The following is a 21,377-nucleotide window of genomic DNA, read 5'->3' on the forward strand; positions in this document are numbered from 1 at the left end:
GTAAAGGAAAGCTATGCAAACTAATATGAAAATAATGTGAACTGTGATGGCTTCACTGACTTGTGAATCTTGATTTCTCTGCATTCAGAACTGTTTGTGCTGCTGAACCTCTACTCAAGCAGGGTTTCACCTCATATGTATTATCTTCCTCTTTCCTCTTATACTGGCATAGGGCTCCTAGGACAAAAAGGTACATACTTTGAAAGAGAACTGCAAAGTGGTTCACCTGTTTTTCTCATTTAAACAGTAACGCTTTCTAATGTGCACAGCCAAACATGAAGAACGTCTCCCCCTGCCAAATTTCTTGTGTCAAAACTGAGACTGCTGGGCACATGTTTTTTGAACAACAAGTGGATCGAATAAATATTGATAGTACTACAGCATCTTTTTGTGTCCTGAAAAGTTGAAGAGTACATTACAATCAGATAAGGGAAATGGTCCTGTAAATGTGTTGTAAAAGAAACTAATTACTCTTGAGAATTTTACTACGAATTTCCATTCAAGTTCTACTTCTTTGAAAACTTGTTAATCAGAGTACACATGTATTATAAAGGAAAGCAAACTGAGTTTTTTTATGCATAAGCACAGAAGAGAAACCCAAATAAGTGACATTAACTTTTTATTGATTTTTCTGTAAACCAGAGTCTATGGAAAAATAGGTAAAAGCATTTTATTAACATTTTATAATAGCCCTGTTCAGAGAGACAGCACAAAAAACCCCTGACAAACAACTACAAAGAGAATACCAGGAAAATATTGCATATGGGACACAAACTACGTTCACTGTAAGACACTGCCAGCGAGGCATGAAAAGCAATATATAAAGATGACCATTCAGTTCTGTGTGTCACTTGTTACACAGGCAGCAATCTAATTCAAGCAGTATCATATAATGATACAATATCAGTACTGCAACTTTATTTATTTGTAGAAAATACTACCGAATGAACATCCATGAAATCCAAACCTTGTGAAATGTACTATCTGAAAGGAACTATGCATGTGCATCTACGACCACTGCATAAATTCACTGTTACAGCTGAAACTATCACACTTAATTCTCAATCTATTCTTTATGCAGCTGATATATCTAACTTTAATTTTATAACATTCAGAGGAAAACCGTTTCCTAACTATAGTCACACCTGTGAAATCTATACTCACTTGGGAATTTTTTGCCTTAGATTAACCGGTAATCCCCTTAGTGCTAGTTGGGCAGCATGTATAGCTGATTGTATATAGATGCACAATACTTCATTGCCAATTAATGCCAAATAAAAATACAAATGTATTTTCTTTCTCATGTTGGCACATCACATTATGCACAATGCTGGAACAAAATGTTAAAAGTGGCACCAATTCACAACAACTGTTACCACAAGCTATATACACAAACAACTAGCACAACTGAATTTCAAAATAATTAATCTCTAAATAATTCAAGACCATGAGGACTTAATTAACTTGTCCATAGTTGCTACAGTAAATGGAATTGTAATATAAAATTAAAGACAAATATGGGATCTGGAATAGAACTGCATTTTAAACAACATTAAGAAATACCTCACGTCCATAAAAAACAAACATCCTGTTGCTAAATACATAGAGGTTTCTATTTTCTAGCATAATATGTAAAGCTTTGCATCATATATTAAGCAATATTTTGTTTTTATTTAACTGTAATTAAGAGAAGTGAAGGTTATTTTCACATTTGGCAGGGCATCCCTACAAGCAGTAAAGGATTCATATAATAAGGATTCATATAATGTTACAGAGAAAATATTTTTATAGCAGCCTGTTCCTCAAAATACATGTATATTCTCCTAAATAACTGAAGAATCTAAGTGATTTTATTAGAGTACATTTAGGCAACTGAAACCAAACTTTTAGCCTCGGGTGTCTTTCCAGTAACTCCTTACTCAAGTCCTCCCACAGAAACCATGTAATTAATTACATGAATAGTTTCCTGATGTGACTGAACATATACATGTGTAATAAGTGCATGAGTGTCATTTTATTTTCAGACTTAGTATCTTATTAATTGGTCCTTACAATAAAGAACACTACACAAGATTAAATAACAAGTAATTCCAATTAGAAATAAATACATGGCCTAACTGGAAACCGTTATGTCATGTTATAACACAAATACTTAACAAAAATCTCTTCACATTTTGTCTAAAAATATCATCTATTTATTAATACTTCAGTATTTCAACCTTTCAAGTAAAATTAAACCACATTTTTGATTTTCGACACACGTACTTTGAAGAAAGGAAGAACACATTACTATTCCCTCCAGACACTTCTGTCATTTCAAAATTTAAAGAGTTTTAACATTCCTGAAGAAGTCTAATGATGAAATAACTGCGCATAGATAGAGGGCAAATACATTTCTGTATACACTGTGAGTGGCTGCATGATATATTACAACATATATTGACTTTGATGTAATGTTCAACTAGTACAGTATCTTACTTCTGCATCATTATCATTACTGAATCAGACAAGAATTAGATATGAATGATAATTATATATCCTGCAGAAATGTATAATTACTATAAATATGCTGCTGTTATTTTTAATTTGGAAACTGTCAACAATAATGGTTTCTAAATTTGTTCAAAGGTAGGAAATTCTACTTTCAGTTACGCTGTTCAATCTTAGTGACTTTAATTAGGTTTCATGCACAGAACTGGAACAGAACATAGCACAGTAGTTACATCATTAAAATACAAAAAGTCTTGGAGAATTTTAATATCAAATCATGTGCTGTTTTCTCTAGCATGAAATTAATAACAAAGAGTTGAAATAGCTCTTACATAAACAATGCCATGGGTTTGTGAAGATTAACTGCCTTTCAGACAACTCACAAGCAAATATTCTGCAAACACCTGCACGTGTGAGTAATTAGAACCAAGAGAACAGTTGTGTCAGTTGAACTTTTTTGTGCTAATTCTGTAATTAAATTTATTCAAAGCAATGGAGCAAAACTGCCTAAGCTTTATTCAGTTTGTCTGTAATAATGGAATAAAAAAACACTGGCTAGGAAATTCAGTTAAAGGTTACTCTGCAAGCCTTCCAAAAATATACAGCTTTCTCTAACTGAAATGCATTTACACACAGGCAAAGTAAGTTAGCGGTTGTAAATGACATTTGTTCTCCATTTTTATGAGAAAATGGGATTCCTATTAGCTCAGGCTCCTGTCTATATGCAGTAACTACAGTTTTTTTGCTTAATATCTGGTTTGATAAAACAGTATTGGGCTCACGTATCGCATTTGTCACTGAAATAGCTGCATACAGGAAATGGAACAGTAACATTATTACCTTGGTGGACGCGCTTGGAATTAAAATGATCCAGCTGTCTCTTGATTTGCAACAAACCCTGAACGTACACAGACTTGATGTTTGGAGAATACAGGTACTACAATCAAAATAAAATTGTAGTATATTTTTGAGTTTGAAATGAAATTAAAAACAACTAACAACACTTCAGATTTAGTAACTGGAGTAACTGGGAGTAGAATTTGATTTTAGATTCTGTTTCTGTGGAGCTGTTGGTTTCATTGTAGAAGTACTGAGATTCAAAGGATTGATGATATTTAAGGATAAATTCAACTTCTTTCTGACAGGTATCATATTGATGACAAATGCTTGCAAAGAAATAGTAAGTGAAGACTCAGCTAAGAAACTTAGAGATCCAGTGCAAAAATAGTTAAGAAAAATATAATTTCATATATCCAAGGAAAATTTGGATCAATTCTCAGTTGTTAAAATAAAGGTTTTGCTAATTAAGAGTAGACTGAAGGTACATAAATTAGGTTTAGCTACTTTGTTAGAGTAATACCTGACAAAGTAATAGTAATAAATCATTTTGAATGTTTTTCTGAATCCCACAGAAAACACAAATGTCAAGTCTTAGAGGAAAAGTTTCATTTTTAAGTTTGAGAATAATCATTTTGTTTCTCAAAAATTCAGGCATATCCCAGAAACATCTGTTCTAAAACTAAGATTATATATAAAAATAGAAGATTGTATTTACACAAGATGATACTAAGATAGATTGTGGGACATTCATATATAACTGAAACTCCAATGTAAAAACATACAGAACATGAGTAATGTGGTGCTTCCTTGTAGTACCAACATACTGGAAGTTTCACAGAGAAAGTGGATTTTTATTGTTGCAGATTTATCAGTATTTTTGTTTTAAAATATTTTCTGGTATTTTAAAGTAATTATTCCATCAAGAAGTAGTTGCTTGCATACATATCTGCAAGTCCTCCTACTCGTGCATAATAATGCTTTGGTGACTCATTATGACATACAGAAAGAAAGAGATGCTAAGGTTTAAAATTCCATGCGATTCTCTTTAAAAACGTCCCATAAGGTACAATACTGTCTGCTTACAAGATGCATAATTAGGCCACATCTGAAATTGGCTTTGCATATTTAAATCATGGAATATTTGAAAACCACAAAAATAAATACACTGTACATGTGCAACACATTACAAATTAATTTTAGTTGCTTCAAAATCTGAATGCTTCCTAAATTATTAACTCTATTAGTCAATATTCTGAACTCAGTAACCCAGAAGTGTGGTTTAAATGACAGATGTGGTAAAGTACAGTATTAAGACATAGCACTCTGACACACTAAGTCAAAGAAATATCTCACAAGCATTGTTATAACAAAATACTGTTGTGATACAATTGTGCAAAGGAGCATTAAAATAAATCTGATTTCATGATTATCTGCCCTCTGTAATTCAAAACAAAGTATTTTTGTAGATATCCAAAATAGTAATTTCCTAGTTATCAATTTCTTGTAAATCCACTGAGGGCTTGTATGTATGCCAAGCGAGTCCACACTGACTTTACACATACATTACAATTATTACAATGTATTACTGAAAATACAAGACAAAAAAAAACACAACGAGGGAAAACCCAAACATCTTCAGTAGTACTAACAAAATGTAGTCCACCATCACATCACAGTTATTCTTTCTGGAGAGAAATGTGGAATGGACCCACTTGTTTCTTCTATTGCATGGCTTTTCTCCCATCCTCTTCTAATTCTCCTTAGTCTCCTACTTACACATGGCAGAAGTAAAATGATCTTACCTAGAACTACAAAGGAAGGCAGAACAAGGGCAAGAACAAAATTTGGTGGTGTGTAAAATCTGTAATATTCTTCTTCAAAAGCTCTTTTCCATCCATAAATCAGTACGTGGAAAGTACTTATGAGCAGAGCAACGTATCCAAGTGTAGACTTGAAAAAAAGAGAAACCAGGGAAAAAAGATGAGAAAACAGTACTTGGTTCTTCATCAGATTAAGTCTAACCCATTGTTTCAATATTTCTTTCAGACATTGCATTAAAAGGTCATACCTACGTATTAGTTCAAAGTACCATTATGTGGTTTTAAGTTCACATTCTGAAAACTACAGACAGAATTAAACACCGATTTAAAGCACTAGTATCTATACGCTAGGGCCTATGTAAGCAAACCACAAGACATGAACTTAAGTAACAATCTCAGCAAAGTTACTGGAACAACATCAGTTGGCTTTACAATTAATTTCTGAATATGTTTTCCCAGCTATAAAGGTAGACTGTATCAAGAGCCATACTTATTATGGAATCAGAGCCATTTTGCTGGAACAGATCTGAGTTTATCAACTGAAATTTTTATTGCTTCAAGAGGTGTAATTTGCTTCTTCCTAATGACGACCTTCATTGCAACAACCTACACACACTTATTTGAAGTTAGCATAAACCATTCCTTACCCTCCCCCATCCACTGGTTAATGAGAAGGAATATCGACACTACAGGATTTGTGTAGAATGGCACAAAGTAACAACGCAGTTCATAAACAAGCAGTGCTGGATTTAATGTTAAAAAGAAGGTTCCCACAATACCCCGCAAAGGACTTCATCATGTAATCTACAGCAAGCTGCAGAAGGTACCATACCCACAGGTGGACTTGATGATCCCACTAGGTCCTCTCCAACTTGGGATATCCTGTGGTTTTCTGATTTGATGTCCTTTTTAGTGACAGGTATTAGTACTGTTCTGCAGGCTTGAGTTAAAGGTCTTAAGTTTGTCTTTCCCAAAACACTGCTAAAGGACTACTATGCTTTGACTTCTGGGGGTGGACAAATAATGAAAAACTTTTTTCTTCTAAACTGTTGTAACTTAGTTGAGAAACATTTGTAGAAAGTCGCTAAAACAAAGAATGTGTATTAACTGGATAGTGGGCTTTGTTTTAACTTCAGTAAAGAAAGAAGCAAAGACAATCTTTCTGTCCAAAGAAAAAAGTAGCCTAAGTGTCTGTAATAGTGAAAGAATCATTGAATCATAAAAATTTAGAATGGCTTGGAACAGAAGGGATCTTTAAATCATCCAGTCCCAACCCCCTGCTACAGGCAGTAACACCTCCCTCTAGATCAGAATGCTTAAAGTCTCATCCAGCCTGGCCTTGAATGCTTCCAGGGCAGGGGCACTCACTTCCTGGGCAGCCTGTTCCAGAGTCTCACCACCCTCACAGTAAATTGTTGCTTCTGAATATGTACTCCAAATCCACCCTCTTCCAGCTTAAAACCATTTCCCCGTGCCCTGTTACTGCATGCCCTTATGGAAAGTCTCTCTCCAGCTTTCCTATAGCAGGAAGTTTTCTGTGTCAAGATTAACCAGTTTCTAGGGACAGAGGAAGGTGTGAACTAATTAATAACATTTATAAGGATTAACTCCTATAAAAAGGAAAATACTGCAGATCAATACCATGGTTTAACTTGCCATTATGTATATATCTGTATCTAATGGTCAAAAGAGAAGCTAGTAAATAACAGTAATGTTAAAAATAGTACAAGAAAAGTGTTATGCATCTCTATTCAGATATTTTTTTTACCTGCGGAAAGTTGCTATATGCTTCTTTGGTGTTGCTAGGGCATACACTAGCAGTATATATTGGTCCATTAGAATCACTCATCTAATAATCTGATTCCAAAGACAATTCTAGAGGGGTTTGTCAACTATTGACAGTGTTTTCTTCCATTAGGCTTTTAATTGCCTCTGTCACTGTTTCAGTACTTAACTAGAAAGATGTTCCTTATACAACCTAGCATTTTGCAGGCTTTTTTCTTTGTACAACAGGTCTGTCACACCTAAAGTTCCATCAAGAGCACTTATCCTAGTTTGCAGTTGTTAACTTTTCCAGATGTACAGGTGTACAATTAAGAAATGTACAGTTAGAAGAGTGGTGTGGTTAGGATGGTATTTTACAGGTCTATAGTTAGAAAAATTATTGTGGTGGAAAGAGACAATCGAAAATGAAATGCTCACCCACGTCATAGGCTTGCAGTAAAAAAACTCCAATAGAAGGATCTCCAGAAAAAGATCCTTCCCCAGTGGCAGTCAGCCCTAAATGGGGTCTAGGAGAGGTGCAGCCAGGCTCCACCCCTTCTGGTCACACAAGGGAACTGCCTTCACCTATGCTCCCATGGCTGACTCAGTGCTTTCCCCAGGTGATCAGTCAGTGGTTCAGACCACAACTCAACAGTTCCCATACAACAGGCAAAAACAGCTGCCTTTGCAAATTGAGTAAAAGCTCACTATAAGGGGTTGATCTTGGCTGGGAGGCACAGGATGCTAATGTATTTAAGAGTAGAAGACATTTGAAAGCATCAAAAAGAGATACTTTTCCTTGACTGGAATCACATTGGTGAGTAGTAGAAATACCAGTTGAAAATGCTGGAAATGTTCTTCCCAGGCTCTAGTATGGTTGCTGGGAATAGTTTTAGGAATTTCTAAGGAATTTTTGGAGCTGCTGTCACTTGTGTTGTGAAATCAGGTGAGATAAGATGGAAGCATCTCTAAAATAATTTGGGATATCAAAGACAACCATGATTTCTGGGCAACAACATTCACTACTGGGGATTCTCTATGGTATTAGAAACACTGCAATAGAGGTCTGTACCACTGTACATAGGATGATGCTATTCGGAGCTTGTTCTACTGCAGCAGGGTTAGAAAATTAACTGTGCTTGTGTATGTAAGTAACTTGCTAAGTCTAAACTCAGATTCTGCCAGTAGACATTAGAACTGAGTGCATTTTAGTGGTAATGCTCCCTAGAGGAGGTCATGCTCTTATTTTGATCAAACTGTACCTTCTGAGATGAGCAATCAATAACGTGTTGTTCTTTGAGAAATGCTGAGGTGAGAAACTGACTGGGTGAGCTGACTGCCTGCCTGACTCTTCATCCGTGAGATACGAAACACAGATTGACCAATTATTTTGGCAGATTACCTCAGAAATCAGGACTAAAGGCAAAGACATGCTGATTTCCCCAGCTAAAAGAAGAGCAATGCTGAGATGACAGGCTGTAGTTTCGATGCTCATTCCACTAACTTAGGGAAATACAAACTCGCAAACAACTTTTACTTTAGTGGGGGGATCACTGAAACCCTTTTTTCTGATTGAATAAATTATGTGACTTTTTCAAAGAATAGTGACTACCTGAAGACTAACTTACATCCTGAGATTACTGAAAAATTGAAGTACCACATAATGATCATGAACTTTAAAGAAATTTTAGTATTTCAATTTCTTATGTGCAATTAAAAATGGCAAATGATCATAAATAGTTATCTATACTAATTCTCTTTAGCATGCAATACAGAACCAACTATAACAACCCTCCAGATAGAACAACTTGTTCCCAATTTGTCAAAACACCAAGAGATAATTTGCAAAAGTTCATAATTAAAAATTGAATTATTTTGCCTTTAATTACAGTGCAAATAACTACAGAAAATACAATACAAACAAAAACACCTTTGTAGGCATGTGAATATGTATGTGTTGTCTGGATTTTGAGTAAATCACACAAGTCTGAGATCTGGAAATCTGTGAAAGAAAAAATTAGATACAAATTCTGGGTCTGTGGCTGAAAGTCATGACCTTGTGACCGAATATGCAGTACTGTTATCTGCAGATAGAGAACTCTGGATGGCAGGAATGTTTGAACAGTACAAAACGAGCATTTCCTTCTTGTAAAGGCTCAAAATGGTGAGCGAGAATGAACAGGTCAGTTTGGGGAATGATACTTCGACAAATCTTTCAGCAAAATTTTTGTGCTTTGCTACATACATAAGATCTCTTACAATTACAGCCAAAAAAGCATTCCTCAGCACTCCATTTAAGATGTTTGTAAATTATGAAATGCGACTCAATACCCAAACAGCAAAGAAGACGCAGTGTAGGTAGGAATTAGTCAACAATTTCATTGCACTCGTGTACAAACAATGAATATATGGGTGTGCAGTCTGTGCTACTTTATCTAATTAGAACTTAGAAATAAATCCTAACAGTGGAAAAGGAATTTATAGATTTACCCTCATTTGGTCTTGTCTGTGTTGATCCTTCAATGCCAACATCAATAAAAGGCAAATCCCTATTTTGATACCTATAAAATGCTGAACTTGCCTACATGCTGATCTATTTGCTGAGTAAAGATATGTTGCTCTTATTAACTTACGAGATAGAAAAAACAACATACTCTGATCACGTTGCGAAGTGCTTTTTGTAACATAATAATTATCATTAGAAAGAAATTCACGTTAACAAAAAAAATCTATTATTTTGATAATAACACACCTGAATAAAACTGAACTCCCTCCAGTTTAAGGCATTGTTGACTGAAGGGATAGAAGTTACTGCCAGCAAAGAAAGCAATCCAAGACTCATTATTCCAAAGGAGAGATACATTTCAATTCGCCACACTTCTTCTTCATTCCAAGAATTTTCAACATTTGCATGAACCTGATGAAGGAGGAGAAAGGAAGCACTTCATTCTCCAGAATATTAAAAGCATCAACAGAAATTATTTTGCTGAGTAAATGTCTACAGTAATAGAACAATTATAAAACGGGGTCAAATATTTCATTGGAGAAAAAACAATTTCCTTACTGTTGGTATTGGCTCTTGATAGATTAAAAATATGTTATGCAGGAAAACTAGATGAGTTGGTAAAAGAAAACATAACATTACAATAATTATCTTATAAATACAAGCAGTTCTACATTTCTCTATAGTGTATAAGCATACCCTATACTGCAGAAAAGTAATTATATTCTTCAGACCTTGGAAACATATCTTCTATAGCATAAACTGGATGAACCCACAGTGTTTTAGTTCTTTACACTTGGAAACAATTTAGCATCATTTTCTCTTAGTGCTTTAGCTCCTTATACAAAAGCCAAACTGTTTTGCCACTTTCACTGTTGATATTAAATGCATTTGAAAATGTTCCAGTTGGAGAACTTTACCAGAAAAAAGAAACAGCTCAGGTCATTAAAAGTTAAGCTGCCTAGATATTCAATTATTTTTTCCATTTTAAGATAACCATAGTGATTTGATGTGTCTTAGAAGAGGTCCACTATGAACGTTAGCAAGTGAGATTTTTACAGAACTATTAGAAATGAGACAAACTATTAGTAAAAATATCCTTTAGTAGATCCTTTACTACATAGGAACAATTACAATTCCTTGCTGTTTTTCATAGTTTTATTCTTTCTGCCTTTCTCTGAAGTTCAATTTCTCACTTCTTTTAGAATCTGTGGAGCCAATCTGTGGACCCAATCTGCTTTTGTTCTGCTACTAGGATTGGATTTCTTTAATTTTTCTTTCTGTTCAATTTCATCTGTCTTTCCAGATGATTTTATACGCTGAATGGCAATGCTGCTCTCCTCCCACTTTAAAGGTGGCAATAAGCTGACAGACAAAGCAGCAGTTCTTCTTAAGGATTATAGGTTTGTCAGAGACTGTTTCAAGGTTATATGCAAGGCCAGCTATCGTTCCTGGGAACTGTGAGTTAATCTCTTGCCTGTAATAGGTGACATTCACAGAATTTCTACTGTCCATAATATTTTTACCACAGGTCCCAAAATTTACGAAGTATAAGAACTTTCACTGCAAAAATACATTGTATTTATGAATATTATCATAATAATATCTACTCTAAGTACTTTCCCACATTTGTAAATGCACTTTACACCACATACATACATCTCCTGCATCTCAAAAACACACAAAGAGAAACTTACCTCAGAAGTTTTCTTTGGTATTGCTCTTATCCTGTCTAACCTACATCCTCATTGCACATATTGCTGCCAAAGATTTAAGTAGAATATATCCTTGATTCAACCTATTATACAAACGTGAACACAACCCGACGTAAGGTACACAGGTGTTTCTTTTATTCTCCCTTCTTACTAAGCATTACCTATGCATAAAATAATCCTAAAGATTTTTGACTGAAAACAATGGAAGAGATGCACAAAACATGCATTTTGTATTAATGTATCACATATACAACCAAGGCACTTTTGGCTTACTTAGCTAAGGATCAGCATACCTGTTGATACGCCATATTGAGGAACAAGTATCGCTCTGATCTCCTCATAGGTAAGCAAAGGCTGTATGCCACGTGCACCACTGCAAAGAAAAAACTGAGCAGTCCAAGCTGCTTTCGACACTGCAGCCAGTTGTCCAGCCAAGGTGGAAATCGCCTGTACTTAGTGCCGTAGTAAAGCTGGTAAGAGGCTGCAATAAGTCCTGACAAATACACTAGAGAGAGCAACGTGATGGCAACAACTGGTAGAGTCTTATTGACAATCTCAATGGGGATCTTGTAAAAGTCACTCTGTTGATTTCTCACGTATGGATGGATTACGTCTCTGATGAAGGAATAAATGAAGAAAAATGTTGCCAGACTAATGGCAATCACTACAGGCCCCTTCCACAGTGTGAAGAGTCGCAGAGGTAAGTTTTCAATCTCTCTTGAAGATGACAATGCCCCCAAATCAATAGGAATAAAACCGAGCTGACGAGCGAGCTCAGTAACTTGATGGCGAGCCTGAACATTGTTACTGCATATATAGACCTGTTGGAAAAGTCAGGTGAATTGTAGATGCAGGAAGACTTACAGGTTAAAAACAAACTCAACAAAACAGAAACAAAAAACCCAAATCCAAAACAAAACCAAAAACCTCAACTATTAAACAGCAACAACCCCTTCACCCCCTGCCCCAACTGAAGAGCCTCCAGTGCTCTAGTGCAAAACTGCAGCACTACTGCTAACTTACATCACTTTGACAGATTGTATCACCGTTAGAAGAAATACTGAATAAAAACAACACTATGCACAAATCCACCAAAGGTAAAAATATGCACGCTTATTTAGCCACAGAGCAACCAAAATAAAATTGGCATTTGCTTGAAGTTGACAGTGAGGTGACTGTGGCACGTACAGGTAATCCACACACTGAAATGTCTCATACTCCCCATACTGAAATGCCCATAGGAATGGACTGAACCTGAAACAATGGCTACAGTAATTTCCAAACCTTGAGTTTCTCAAATGTACACTTATCTTAAATGATGACCCCAAAACAGCTGCAGGACAAACACAATGCAAAGCAGAGAACAGTGTAATCTCTATGTAAGAATGTTTCCAATCATCTGTATTACAGAAAACATGATGAGGTTTGACAGAAGTCAATGACTTACAGTGGCCTGCTGCTCCAAAAAGGAACAAAAATAGTGCAGTGAGATTATTTATAAAATTATGCTAATTCAGTATTTATTGCATACTACTTAAAATTTGCTTGAAGTGCCAGAGAACTCAGTAGTCTCCAGCAGTCATGTTACACTCACCACTTGTCATGTAACCCTTGTAGCCCACAAAGCTGCGAAGGACTGGGCTCATGCATGTCTTTATATTGCTTCAGCAAAGCAAGAAAAACATACAGCTGTACCTTCTGTATGCAGGATGGATTTGGGGAATACACCGGGAATTAAATTGAACATGATGTTCCCAAGCAATTCTGGATCAAATGAATGATTACTTTGAAACATATGTGCCTCCACCTGTTTCCTCATATTTATGATCTTGGGATATTCCAGAAGCCAAATAATGGGTTATATTCTCTCTGTGGTTACACTGAATACAAGCAATTCTAGAAGAGCTGACATTTCTGGCTCCCAAGCCTTGGGATTGGGACCTCAGATTTCTGTGTATCTCTTTCAACAGTTCACCCCACAAAAAACAACATTTAAACTAAAATAAACTGGGAAAAACTGTCTTCATCTTTTGAAGCACTAAAATATAAATCGACATATTTCCTACAGAAAACTTTAGGATCCTACTCTTCTTATTGTAGTCAATGAAATGTCAGCTAGTTGATCTAAGCTAGTACCTACATTCCTCCGCAATCCTTAAAGACACACAGGCACCCTAGAGCACAGTTTGGATCATTTATTCTGTACGATTGTCTTTTCATCTTACAAACAAGTCAAATAAAAACAAACACAATGTTTACCTGTCTGCTGGCATCCTTTGGTCCTAACTGGAGTGACCAAGCTGAAACAACATTGAATCCTTTGACAACTAGAGAATCTGGGAAAAGTGATGCCAAATACTCTGCGTTGGAGTCTGGATATTGGTCTACTCTTGTATTGTTGCTGACATCAACCAGAATTTTACCAACGAGTAAATGCTTGAGGTCCCACAAAGACGTGTAGTGTTCTCTATGAATAGCTACAAAAATGAGGTTTGTTTTTGTTACTGCATCTTCATGGTGAGTGACATCAACCACGTGGGGAAAGAACTCTGCAGCAAGTTTAGGGTTTCTGCTTCCTACAACAACATGGTACCCACATCTGATCAGCCGAATGGTCAATGATTTTGCGAAGTCTCCACTTCCAATGATGCCTACTGTGATCTTACTGGCATCCTTGATGCCATTGGCCACGTTTGGTAGAAAAGTTTCATTGAGGTTCTTAGGGCTTCCCATCATAGAGATTGATTCCATAATTCTAAGACACCAAACTTATGATGACTTTTTCTGGAAAAAAAGCAGAGAAAGCAAGAGAAGGAAAAAAAGCTGCATCAGACTTTTTCACAAGCCATCACAATCCACAAACAACTCTGAGGCAAATTCTGTGGTTCTAATTTTCAGATTTTATCTTTTCTTTCATGAAGCATGCAGAAAAACAAACTTTTTTTCTGGCACTGTGTCACTAATCCAAGGAAGAACACAAAAACTTCAAATGTTTTAATAACAGTTACAGAAGTAGGTAAAAACAAATAAAAAAAAGTATATGCAAGGAAGTACACACATTTTTTAAATCATTCAAGTTAAAATCAGCCATAGAGATGCACAACTGCTTTTCCAGGTTAAATAATACATAATGCAGAAGGATTTAGTGACTCCAAACATTTGTACGGAGACAGTAAAGTCAGAGATTAATGAACAAAGACAAAAATGAGGGCAACAAGCTAGATTTCTTCATTATAGAGTGCAATCTATTAAACAGCGTTTAACTCTTGGCTTCCATTCCAAAACCCACATTTATTACACACGTGTACCACACTCTGTCCAAAGATAAAAATCTGATTTTGAGGGACTTTAGTGTGGGAATCCTGATCTTAGATATACTGCACCTTAGTTCTGCTGTCTATAAATCTAAGATGATAATTCATTTAGTTTTGAAAGGGGATTGTGATGAGAGGTACACATTCTGGTCATCTGCATTACAGCAAACATGATCAATTTTGACAGAAGTCAATTACTTACTGTGCAGATCTATTCTGAAAGAGGATAAAAATACTGCAGTGATGTTCATGTACAGTTTTAAAAAATGACTGCAACGAGAGCTACACATTTAAAAAGCCCAAACTGCATATAACACATGCTATTCTTGTGGTAAATGACTGTTTATGTGGATGGACAGTAATAGGAAATGGTTTTAAACTGAGACAGGGGAGGTTTAGGTTAGATCTTAGGAGGAAGTTTTTCACCCAGAGGGTGGTGAGGCACTGGAACAGGTTGCCCAAGGAGGTTGTGGACGCCCCATCCCTGGAGGCATTCAAGGCCAGGCTGGATGTGGCTCTGGGCAGCCTGGTCTGATGGTTGGCGATCCTGCACCTAGCAGGGGGGTTGGAACTGGATAATCATTGTGGTCCTTTTCAACTCATGCCATTTTATGATTGTATAATGTTTCTTAGTTTGTCATGATGAATCTCACAACAGTTTTCAAAACCGTATCTCAACTCCTTTTTGGGGGGAACCCAATAAAGGTTATGTGAAAGACAAGAGGATGAAATAATTGTGGTATCTACAAAGATCAATAATTCTGTCAGCACACAGAAACCCTTACATTTGAACAGCTTTGTATGAAAGCATGTATATATTCACAAAGAGAATTAAGATTTACTAATCTAAAAGCAAGAGTTTAATTTAGCTCAGTTTGACTATTTGAATTGAAAGCCTTTGAAGAGGGAAATATCTACATACCCATTTCTGATCCAGGGTGCATTTCAGGTTAAGGATGGAGTGACCTTACATGACACGTTTCAATCAGAAAGTACTGTTGTGAGGTTCAGACATAATACCGCATCATCTATGACCTTCAACTTCAGATGGAGGAAAAAAATGGAACTCTCAGACAGTGGAGAGTAACATTTTCCAAGGCTGACTACTGGATTCAATACTAAATGTCTCTGAGCTCCTCTGCCACAACATTCAGCAATCTGCAAGCTCTGTGTCACATTACAGCCTGCCTGAGTTCTGAGCATTATACGACCACATGAAAAAAACAAATACCTTAACAATCCCCTTCCTATTCAGAAACAAAGCTTGTTTCTCCTTTGCCCATTTAGTATATATATTAATTAGGAATAAGGACCTTCCAAACCCTTTTATTCCTGGCTGCTGCAGACATAAGGAAACAAGAAGTACATTCTTCTCATAAGAATAATACATATTGTGTATATTTCCATCCAGCTGTAGGAACTTATCGAAGTTATATTTATGGAGACAAGAAATATTTTTTTGTACTACTAAGCACAGCACTCTGACTTGTTGACTAACATCTGTAATGATGTCACTGCTTTCCCATAGATAAAGATGGATCTGAATAGTATTTTTTCAGCTTCAGCTGCCTCAAATTATTGAACCTCAAAACCACCTTGTGCTTCCAAAATGAATGGTCAATGAAATACTGAGAATAAGCATATAAAGAAAATTGGGGAACTATATAAAATATTAGGAGGTGGAGATAGCTGGCTTGAGACTGGCATAAGGACAGTGAGTCCACAAAAGCTGGACTTGATTAAAAGATTATGCTGATTTTTATTATGGTATTCTATTCTGGTCAGGAACAACAAAAAAAAAACCTGCAGAATGCAAAAAAACCCTGCAAAACTGCAGAAAAAAGGCTGCAGAATGTTACAACAACCACCATGACACAGACATCTGTCTGACTTACTCACTTTTCAGTCTGGGGAACAAGCTGCCTGCATGTATCCAATGGCAAGAAAAATAAGAGAAATTTCCCAAGGCTTATTCATGAGATCAATAATGACACAGCCAGGTCAGGCTACCAGATCTGGCCGTGTATAGTTTAACCACGACTGGTGCAAGGGTAAGGGATTCAAGGACACCGGTCAGGAATATGCCTAACTGAATTTTCTGACTGGACAGAGAATATAAAGCCTGGAGAAAAGCAAACGAGATGCATTCCACACAAAGTAATGGCAAAGAGAAATAGATTTCACACAATAGCAAAAGATTAGAAAGTCTTAGGACTTAAGTTTATCATTGCAGTAAGAGAGGCTTTGCAGAGGAACAGAGGCAAAGGCTCACAGAAAATTAAAAGGAAGATTGCTATAATTTTGGAGAAAAGAGGTTAAAAGATTCAGTAAAGCTGTAACAAATGCCAAAAAAAGAAAAAAAGATGTAAGAAAGCCACAAAACAACCCTCAGGAAAGAAGCATTCACATGAAACCGCAGTTGTGACTGAAGTGGTGTCTAAATTCTAGAACAGGAATAAGCTCTGAGAATTAATGAAGGAATAAGGAAAGGCACATTAAGAAGGAGTAAAGGGAAAACATCAAGTTGCTTCTCTCTTGGGAGCTATCAACAACAGACCACACATAAAGGAGAATGAAGGTCTTTCTGAGCACCTGTACAAGATGCCAGTAACCAGTGAGGGACTTCACCCTCCTATCTGCTAGGAACACAGCGATGTCCTACAACCAAAAGAAACTGTTCTTCACAGGTATAGAGGAAGCTATTAGGAGAACATACTTTAGAAGGCATTTCCCAGTTTTTGACTAAGGGGAGAAACTCACTGAAATTGTACTGAGATTCTAAAGATGAAAAATAATAAGTTAAAGTGACCACAAAATCCATATTCTACAGAAAGATTCTAATAGTGAAACTTTCTGCTAGAGCTCATTAATTTTTACACACAGAAAAACCATTGATATCTTTCTTGCTGCACAAACAGAGCTGTATCCAATGCATGACCAAAACACCAGCATTTCCTGTATCCTGTTGGGTTCACATCCAGGAAAATAATAAGAGCTGTACTCTGATCAGCTGAGAGATATACATCAACTAGTTATGACAAAAAATGTATGCATTCATTGTATGATTACACAGGTCCATTTCAGTTCATGCCATGTGATGTGAAGGTAACCACAAAACTTACAGAATATATACTGTGAAACTTAAAGGAATAGAAATGGAACTGCCATGAGAAAATGGGCAATGAGTACTGTTCCGCCATACTGCAGCCCACTTACAGTTTTTGTCTAAAAATCCATGAGAGGGGATATCAAGGATTAGGACATGAAGAATTGCTCTGCTGAGCTGGATTTGGCACACTGTCCAGTTTCTCATCACCTGTTCTAAGGAAAACAGAATGTGAGGAATGGAATAAACTAACAATTTATGTTTTCATGGAAAATAACCCTACAGAACAGACAGGTGTGACTCTTGGGCATCTTGAGAGATGATAGAAACCAGAGCTGGAAGTCATGAGAAGGGACTATACTCAATGCACGATAGCAGTTCAGAGGTAAGAGTGTGTAAGACTGAAATTAATCTTGCAGGAAGGCAGGAGGTGAAGAATTTAAAAGATAAAGATAAGATAAAGATTTTCAAGTCAGCAGACACTTGTGAAATCCAGCCTTGATGCCTGAAGAGCTGACAGAAGCAATGTCTTCAGAATGCAGAAGGGACATGTACATATCTTAGAAGAGGAAAAGAGGAGAACTGAGGGAAGCAAAAACTTGTCAGCTTAACTGCAGTCTCTGGAAAGATTTACAGCAAGTTGTTGAGCAATCAACTTGTAAACAGATGGGAAGCTGATAAGTACTAGCTAATCTGGGTTGTTCGGGAACGGAATGCAAGAAAACCCATCTTTTACAAAACGACTGCCTTTGTGGATACAAGAAACAGCAGGAGTGATAGAAATTTGACGTTTGGCCTTGGATAAGCCTAAGAAAACACGACAGAGCTACACCAGCTAGAAGGGGACAGCTGTGGAGAACCGCTCTGAGAAGCGTAATCCCTTAAGGAGAAAAACGAACAAACGGAAAACCTGAACGAGTTGTTGATGTGATCAAATGCGTTCTCCACCGCTCTCGGGACAGCGGTGTAACGCGGAGCCCGGGGACAGCTGCTGCGAGCGGCCCGCGCCGGCCGGGCGGACACCTACGCTGCGGCAGCTCGGGCGCGGAGCGGCGGCTGCGGGGCGGCCGTCCGGCTCAGGTGAGCGCATCGCAGCGCGGGGCGCACGGCGGGCCGTAACGACAGCGCCGCCCGTGACGAGAGCGGCGACTCCGAAGCCCCTCGCTTCCAAACCTCCGCCCCGGCCGCCTCCACAGCCGGGCGTCCCGGGCCGCGGCAGGCAGGCCCGGACGCCGGGCCGACCCTCAGCCCCCGCACCGGCTCCGGGGAGCCCGTCACCGCCAGGCCCGCGGGAGCCCGCCCAGACGTGTGGGCAGAGAGGAGCCCCACCGGGGCGGCGGTGGGAACGGCCAGCCCGAGGAGACGACCGGCGGGGTCGCGGCCCACTCCCGCGTCGGCCCCGCTCACCTCCTCCCGCGCGTCGGAGGAGCGGCGCGACCGCTCCGGCTCCTCAGCCTCCAGCCCCGCAGTGCCGGGCGGGCGGGAAGGCGGTGCCTCCCTGCGCTGCATCCCGCCCCCTGCGGCCGCTGCCTCGGCGCTACGGCCGGGCGGGCAGCGAACGGCGGCGCTTCGTGCGTGGGGCCGGGGACGGCCAGGGGGCGCGAGATGCCCGCGTCTGTCCCCGCCGGTGGGGGAAGGCGCTCCCCGAGCTGGCCGTGTGCCCGCCGTGGCGTAGCGGCGAGGTGACGCACGCGATCGGCTGTGTAAACGCGAGGCCCGGGTTTGTTAGCTGAGGAAATTTCCAGTTGAAGGCAAATGCAGCTTTACTCTGACCTGCTGTACGTTGTTGTCGTCTCGGCAAAAGGCCGGCACGTGCACAGACGCAGTCATACCCCTTCTGCCGTCCTGTGTGCAGGCGCTGCCTGACCGTGTAGTCGTGATGGGATGTATAAACCGTTCAAACATTTGTTTCAATAAATGGTTGCTAACAAACACGCTGCTGAATTGGAAATGGGCAGAGGAACCTTTTAATTGTAGTCCAGAAGCCACTCTCCTCCATAGACATTTTATGTTTCCCTGACACTGAAAATGCGTATTTTTGAAGTGTTTCTTATTCTGGTAAAAACACGCACAGAAAACCTATTGCCTGGTTTTCCAAACAGTAATTCCAGCTCCCAGGCTGAGGACTGGTTCCATACTCCGTGGAAATCAATGGAAAGGTGAAGTCCACTGACAGATCTCTCAGAAATAAGCTGGACTCTTCCGTGGTAAGAAATTGCTTCTCATCCTTCTGCGTGTTAATATTCCCTTTTCCTTTGTTAGCGATTCAGAAGCTGTCATCCTAGGGTTGATTTTCCATAGCCTACAACAACTTCAGGACTCTGGGATTAAAAGTTTTAGTCCAACCAAGAGATATATCAAAAGAGAAAAGAACAGAATATTGCTTTCTGCTTTACTTGTGGCTGCTTCTCCTTATATGCTGCTTCATGTGACAGTTGCAGACACTGAAGTATTTACTTCAAAATAGGCATATTCAGTTATGAGAGAAATTCATGCACCTTAAGATGATGCATTGCATTTAATGAAATTGTCAGAATCCTGCAACATTCCTTTATTTGAATTTTAATCTTGATGAGAAGGCTGTAATTTTGAATGTTCGTGGTAATTTTTTTTCTTTTTTCTTTTTTCTTTTTTTTTTTTTTTTTATTTATGACTACAGCAAAATGTCTTGAACATAACACTCACTCCTCTAGGAGATGATCCATTATAAGATCTGTATTAATTTTGTATCAAGGAGGTGTTTTTCTTCCTACACAGACAGAATGGAAAATGGTCCCTGGTTCTCTTGACCAGCTGTCTGCCATCTCAGACTCTGACCCTTCATGCCTAACTTCTGTTCTTAGTAAGGTCATTCAGTGTCATCTCTCACCAACACTTCTTTTCTTTTGTAGCTATTTCTATGTGTTGCTAGAATTAGTGAATTATATTCAAAATCAGTGTTAGTCATAAAATTGTGAGTTAAATTGTTACATTGTGGAGATGCCTGTCAACAACCTAATGTTGATAGGCATCTCTACTTTCTTTTTCTGGTGTTTTATAGAATCATATAGGATGTGAGGGAATGACTTGAAGCCGCATCATGGGAAGTTCAGATTGGATACTAGGGAAAAGTTCTTTACTGAAAGGCGGCTTCCCAGAGAAATAGTCGTAGTCCCAAGCTTGCCCACGTTCAGGAAGCATTTGGACAATGCTCTTAGGTGTGTGGACAATGATCTTCAGTATTTGGTTTAACTCTTAGGTTGTCTCAAGAGACAACAGTTGGACTGGATGGTTCTCACGGGTCCCTTCCAACTCAGGAGATTCTTTGATTCTGTGACAAAGAAAACAAGAGTGGTCCTTGGCAATTGCACCACTGTACTTTTCTCCATTTTGTGTTTTGTTTTTAATGTGATCCTTTTGCTGCCTGTGTGCAAACCTATCTGGCTTTAGCTTTTGTGCACAGTGGCAAGCAAGAAAACTTCTTGAGTTGTCATTTACCAGCCTATTTAAACAGATAGCACTAAGTTTATATGTGTACATTTAAACATTAAGACAATTTGGAGAGCTTCAGTTGATCCTATGTTTTATGTTTTTGAGGTCTTACTGTTTGAATACTCATGTTTAAAACTGGAATCAAAATAGCTATGGCCTCCCTTCCTGATACATTCAAACAGGTTTTCCATGAGGGAAAGATATTTATATACCTTCCATACATGTAAAACTCATTACAAAATTGGACCATGTCTATTCAGTGAAATGATGAAATTGGATTAGATAGCTCTCTTGGATTATATACAAAGATCTGTAGACAATATAATTTACAGACGTCTTGCTAAAGGACTGCCT

At 38.2% G+C, this 21,377-nt stretch overlaps 1 protein-coding gene across 1 annotated transcript; it reads right to left on the minus strand.

Moving 5' to 3' along the window:
- Positions 1–4,995: 4,995 nt before the first annotated feature.
- STEAP2 (STEAP2 metalloreductase) lies at positions 4,996–13,883 on the minus strand (the record flags this gene model as incomplete). The annotated part of the gene is made up of 4 exons (XM_079537986.1): positions 4,996–5,280; positions 9,667–9,831; positions 11,426–11,953; positions 13,392–13,883. 4 exons carry the CDS (start codon positions 13,881–13,883, stop codon positions 4,996–4,998), a joined length of 1,470 nt encoding a protein of 489 aa, XP_079394112.1.
- Between the last annotated feature and the right edge of the window lie 7,494 nt (positions 13,884–21,377).

Source organism: Tetrao urogallus, assembly GCF_951394365.1.
Source record: "Tetrao urogallus genome assembly, chromosome: 7".
Lineage (NCBI taxonomy): Eukaryota > Metazoa > Chordata > Aves > Galliformes > Phasianidae > Tetrao > Tetrao urogallus.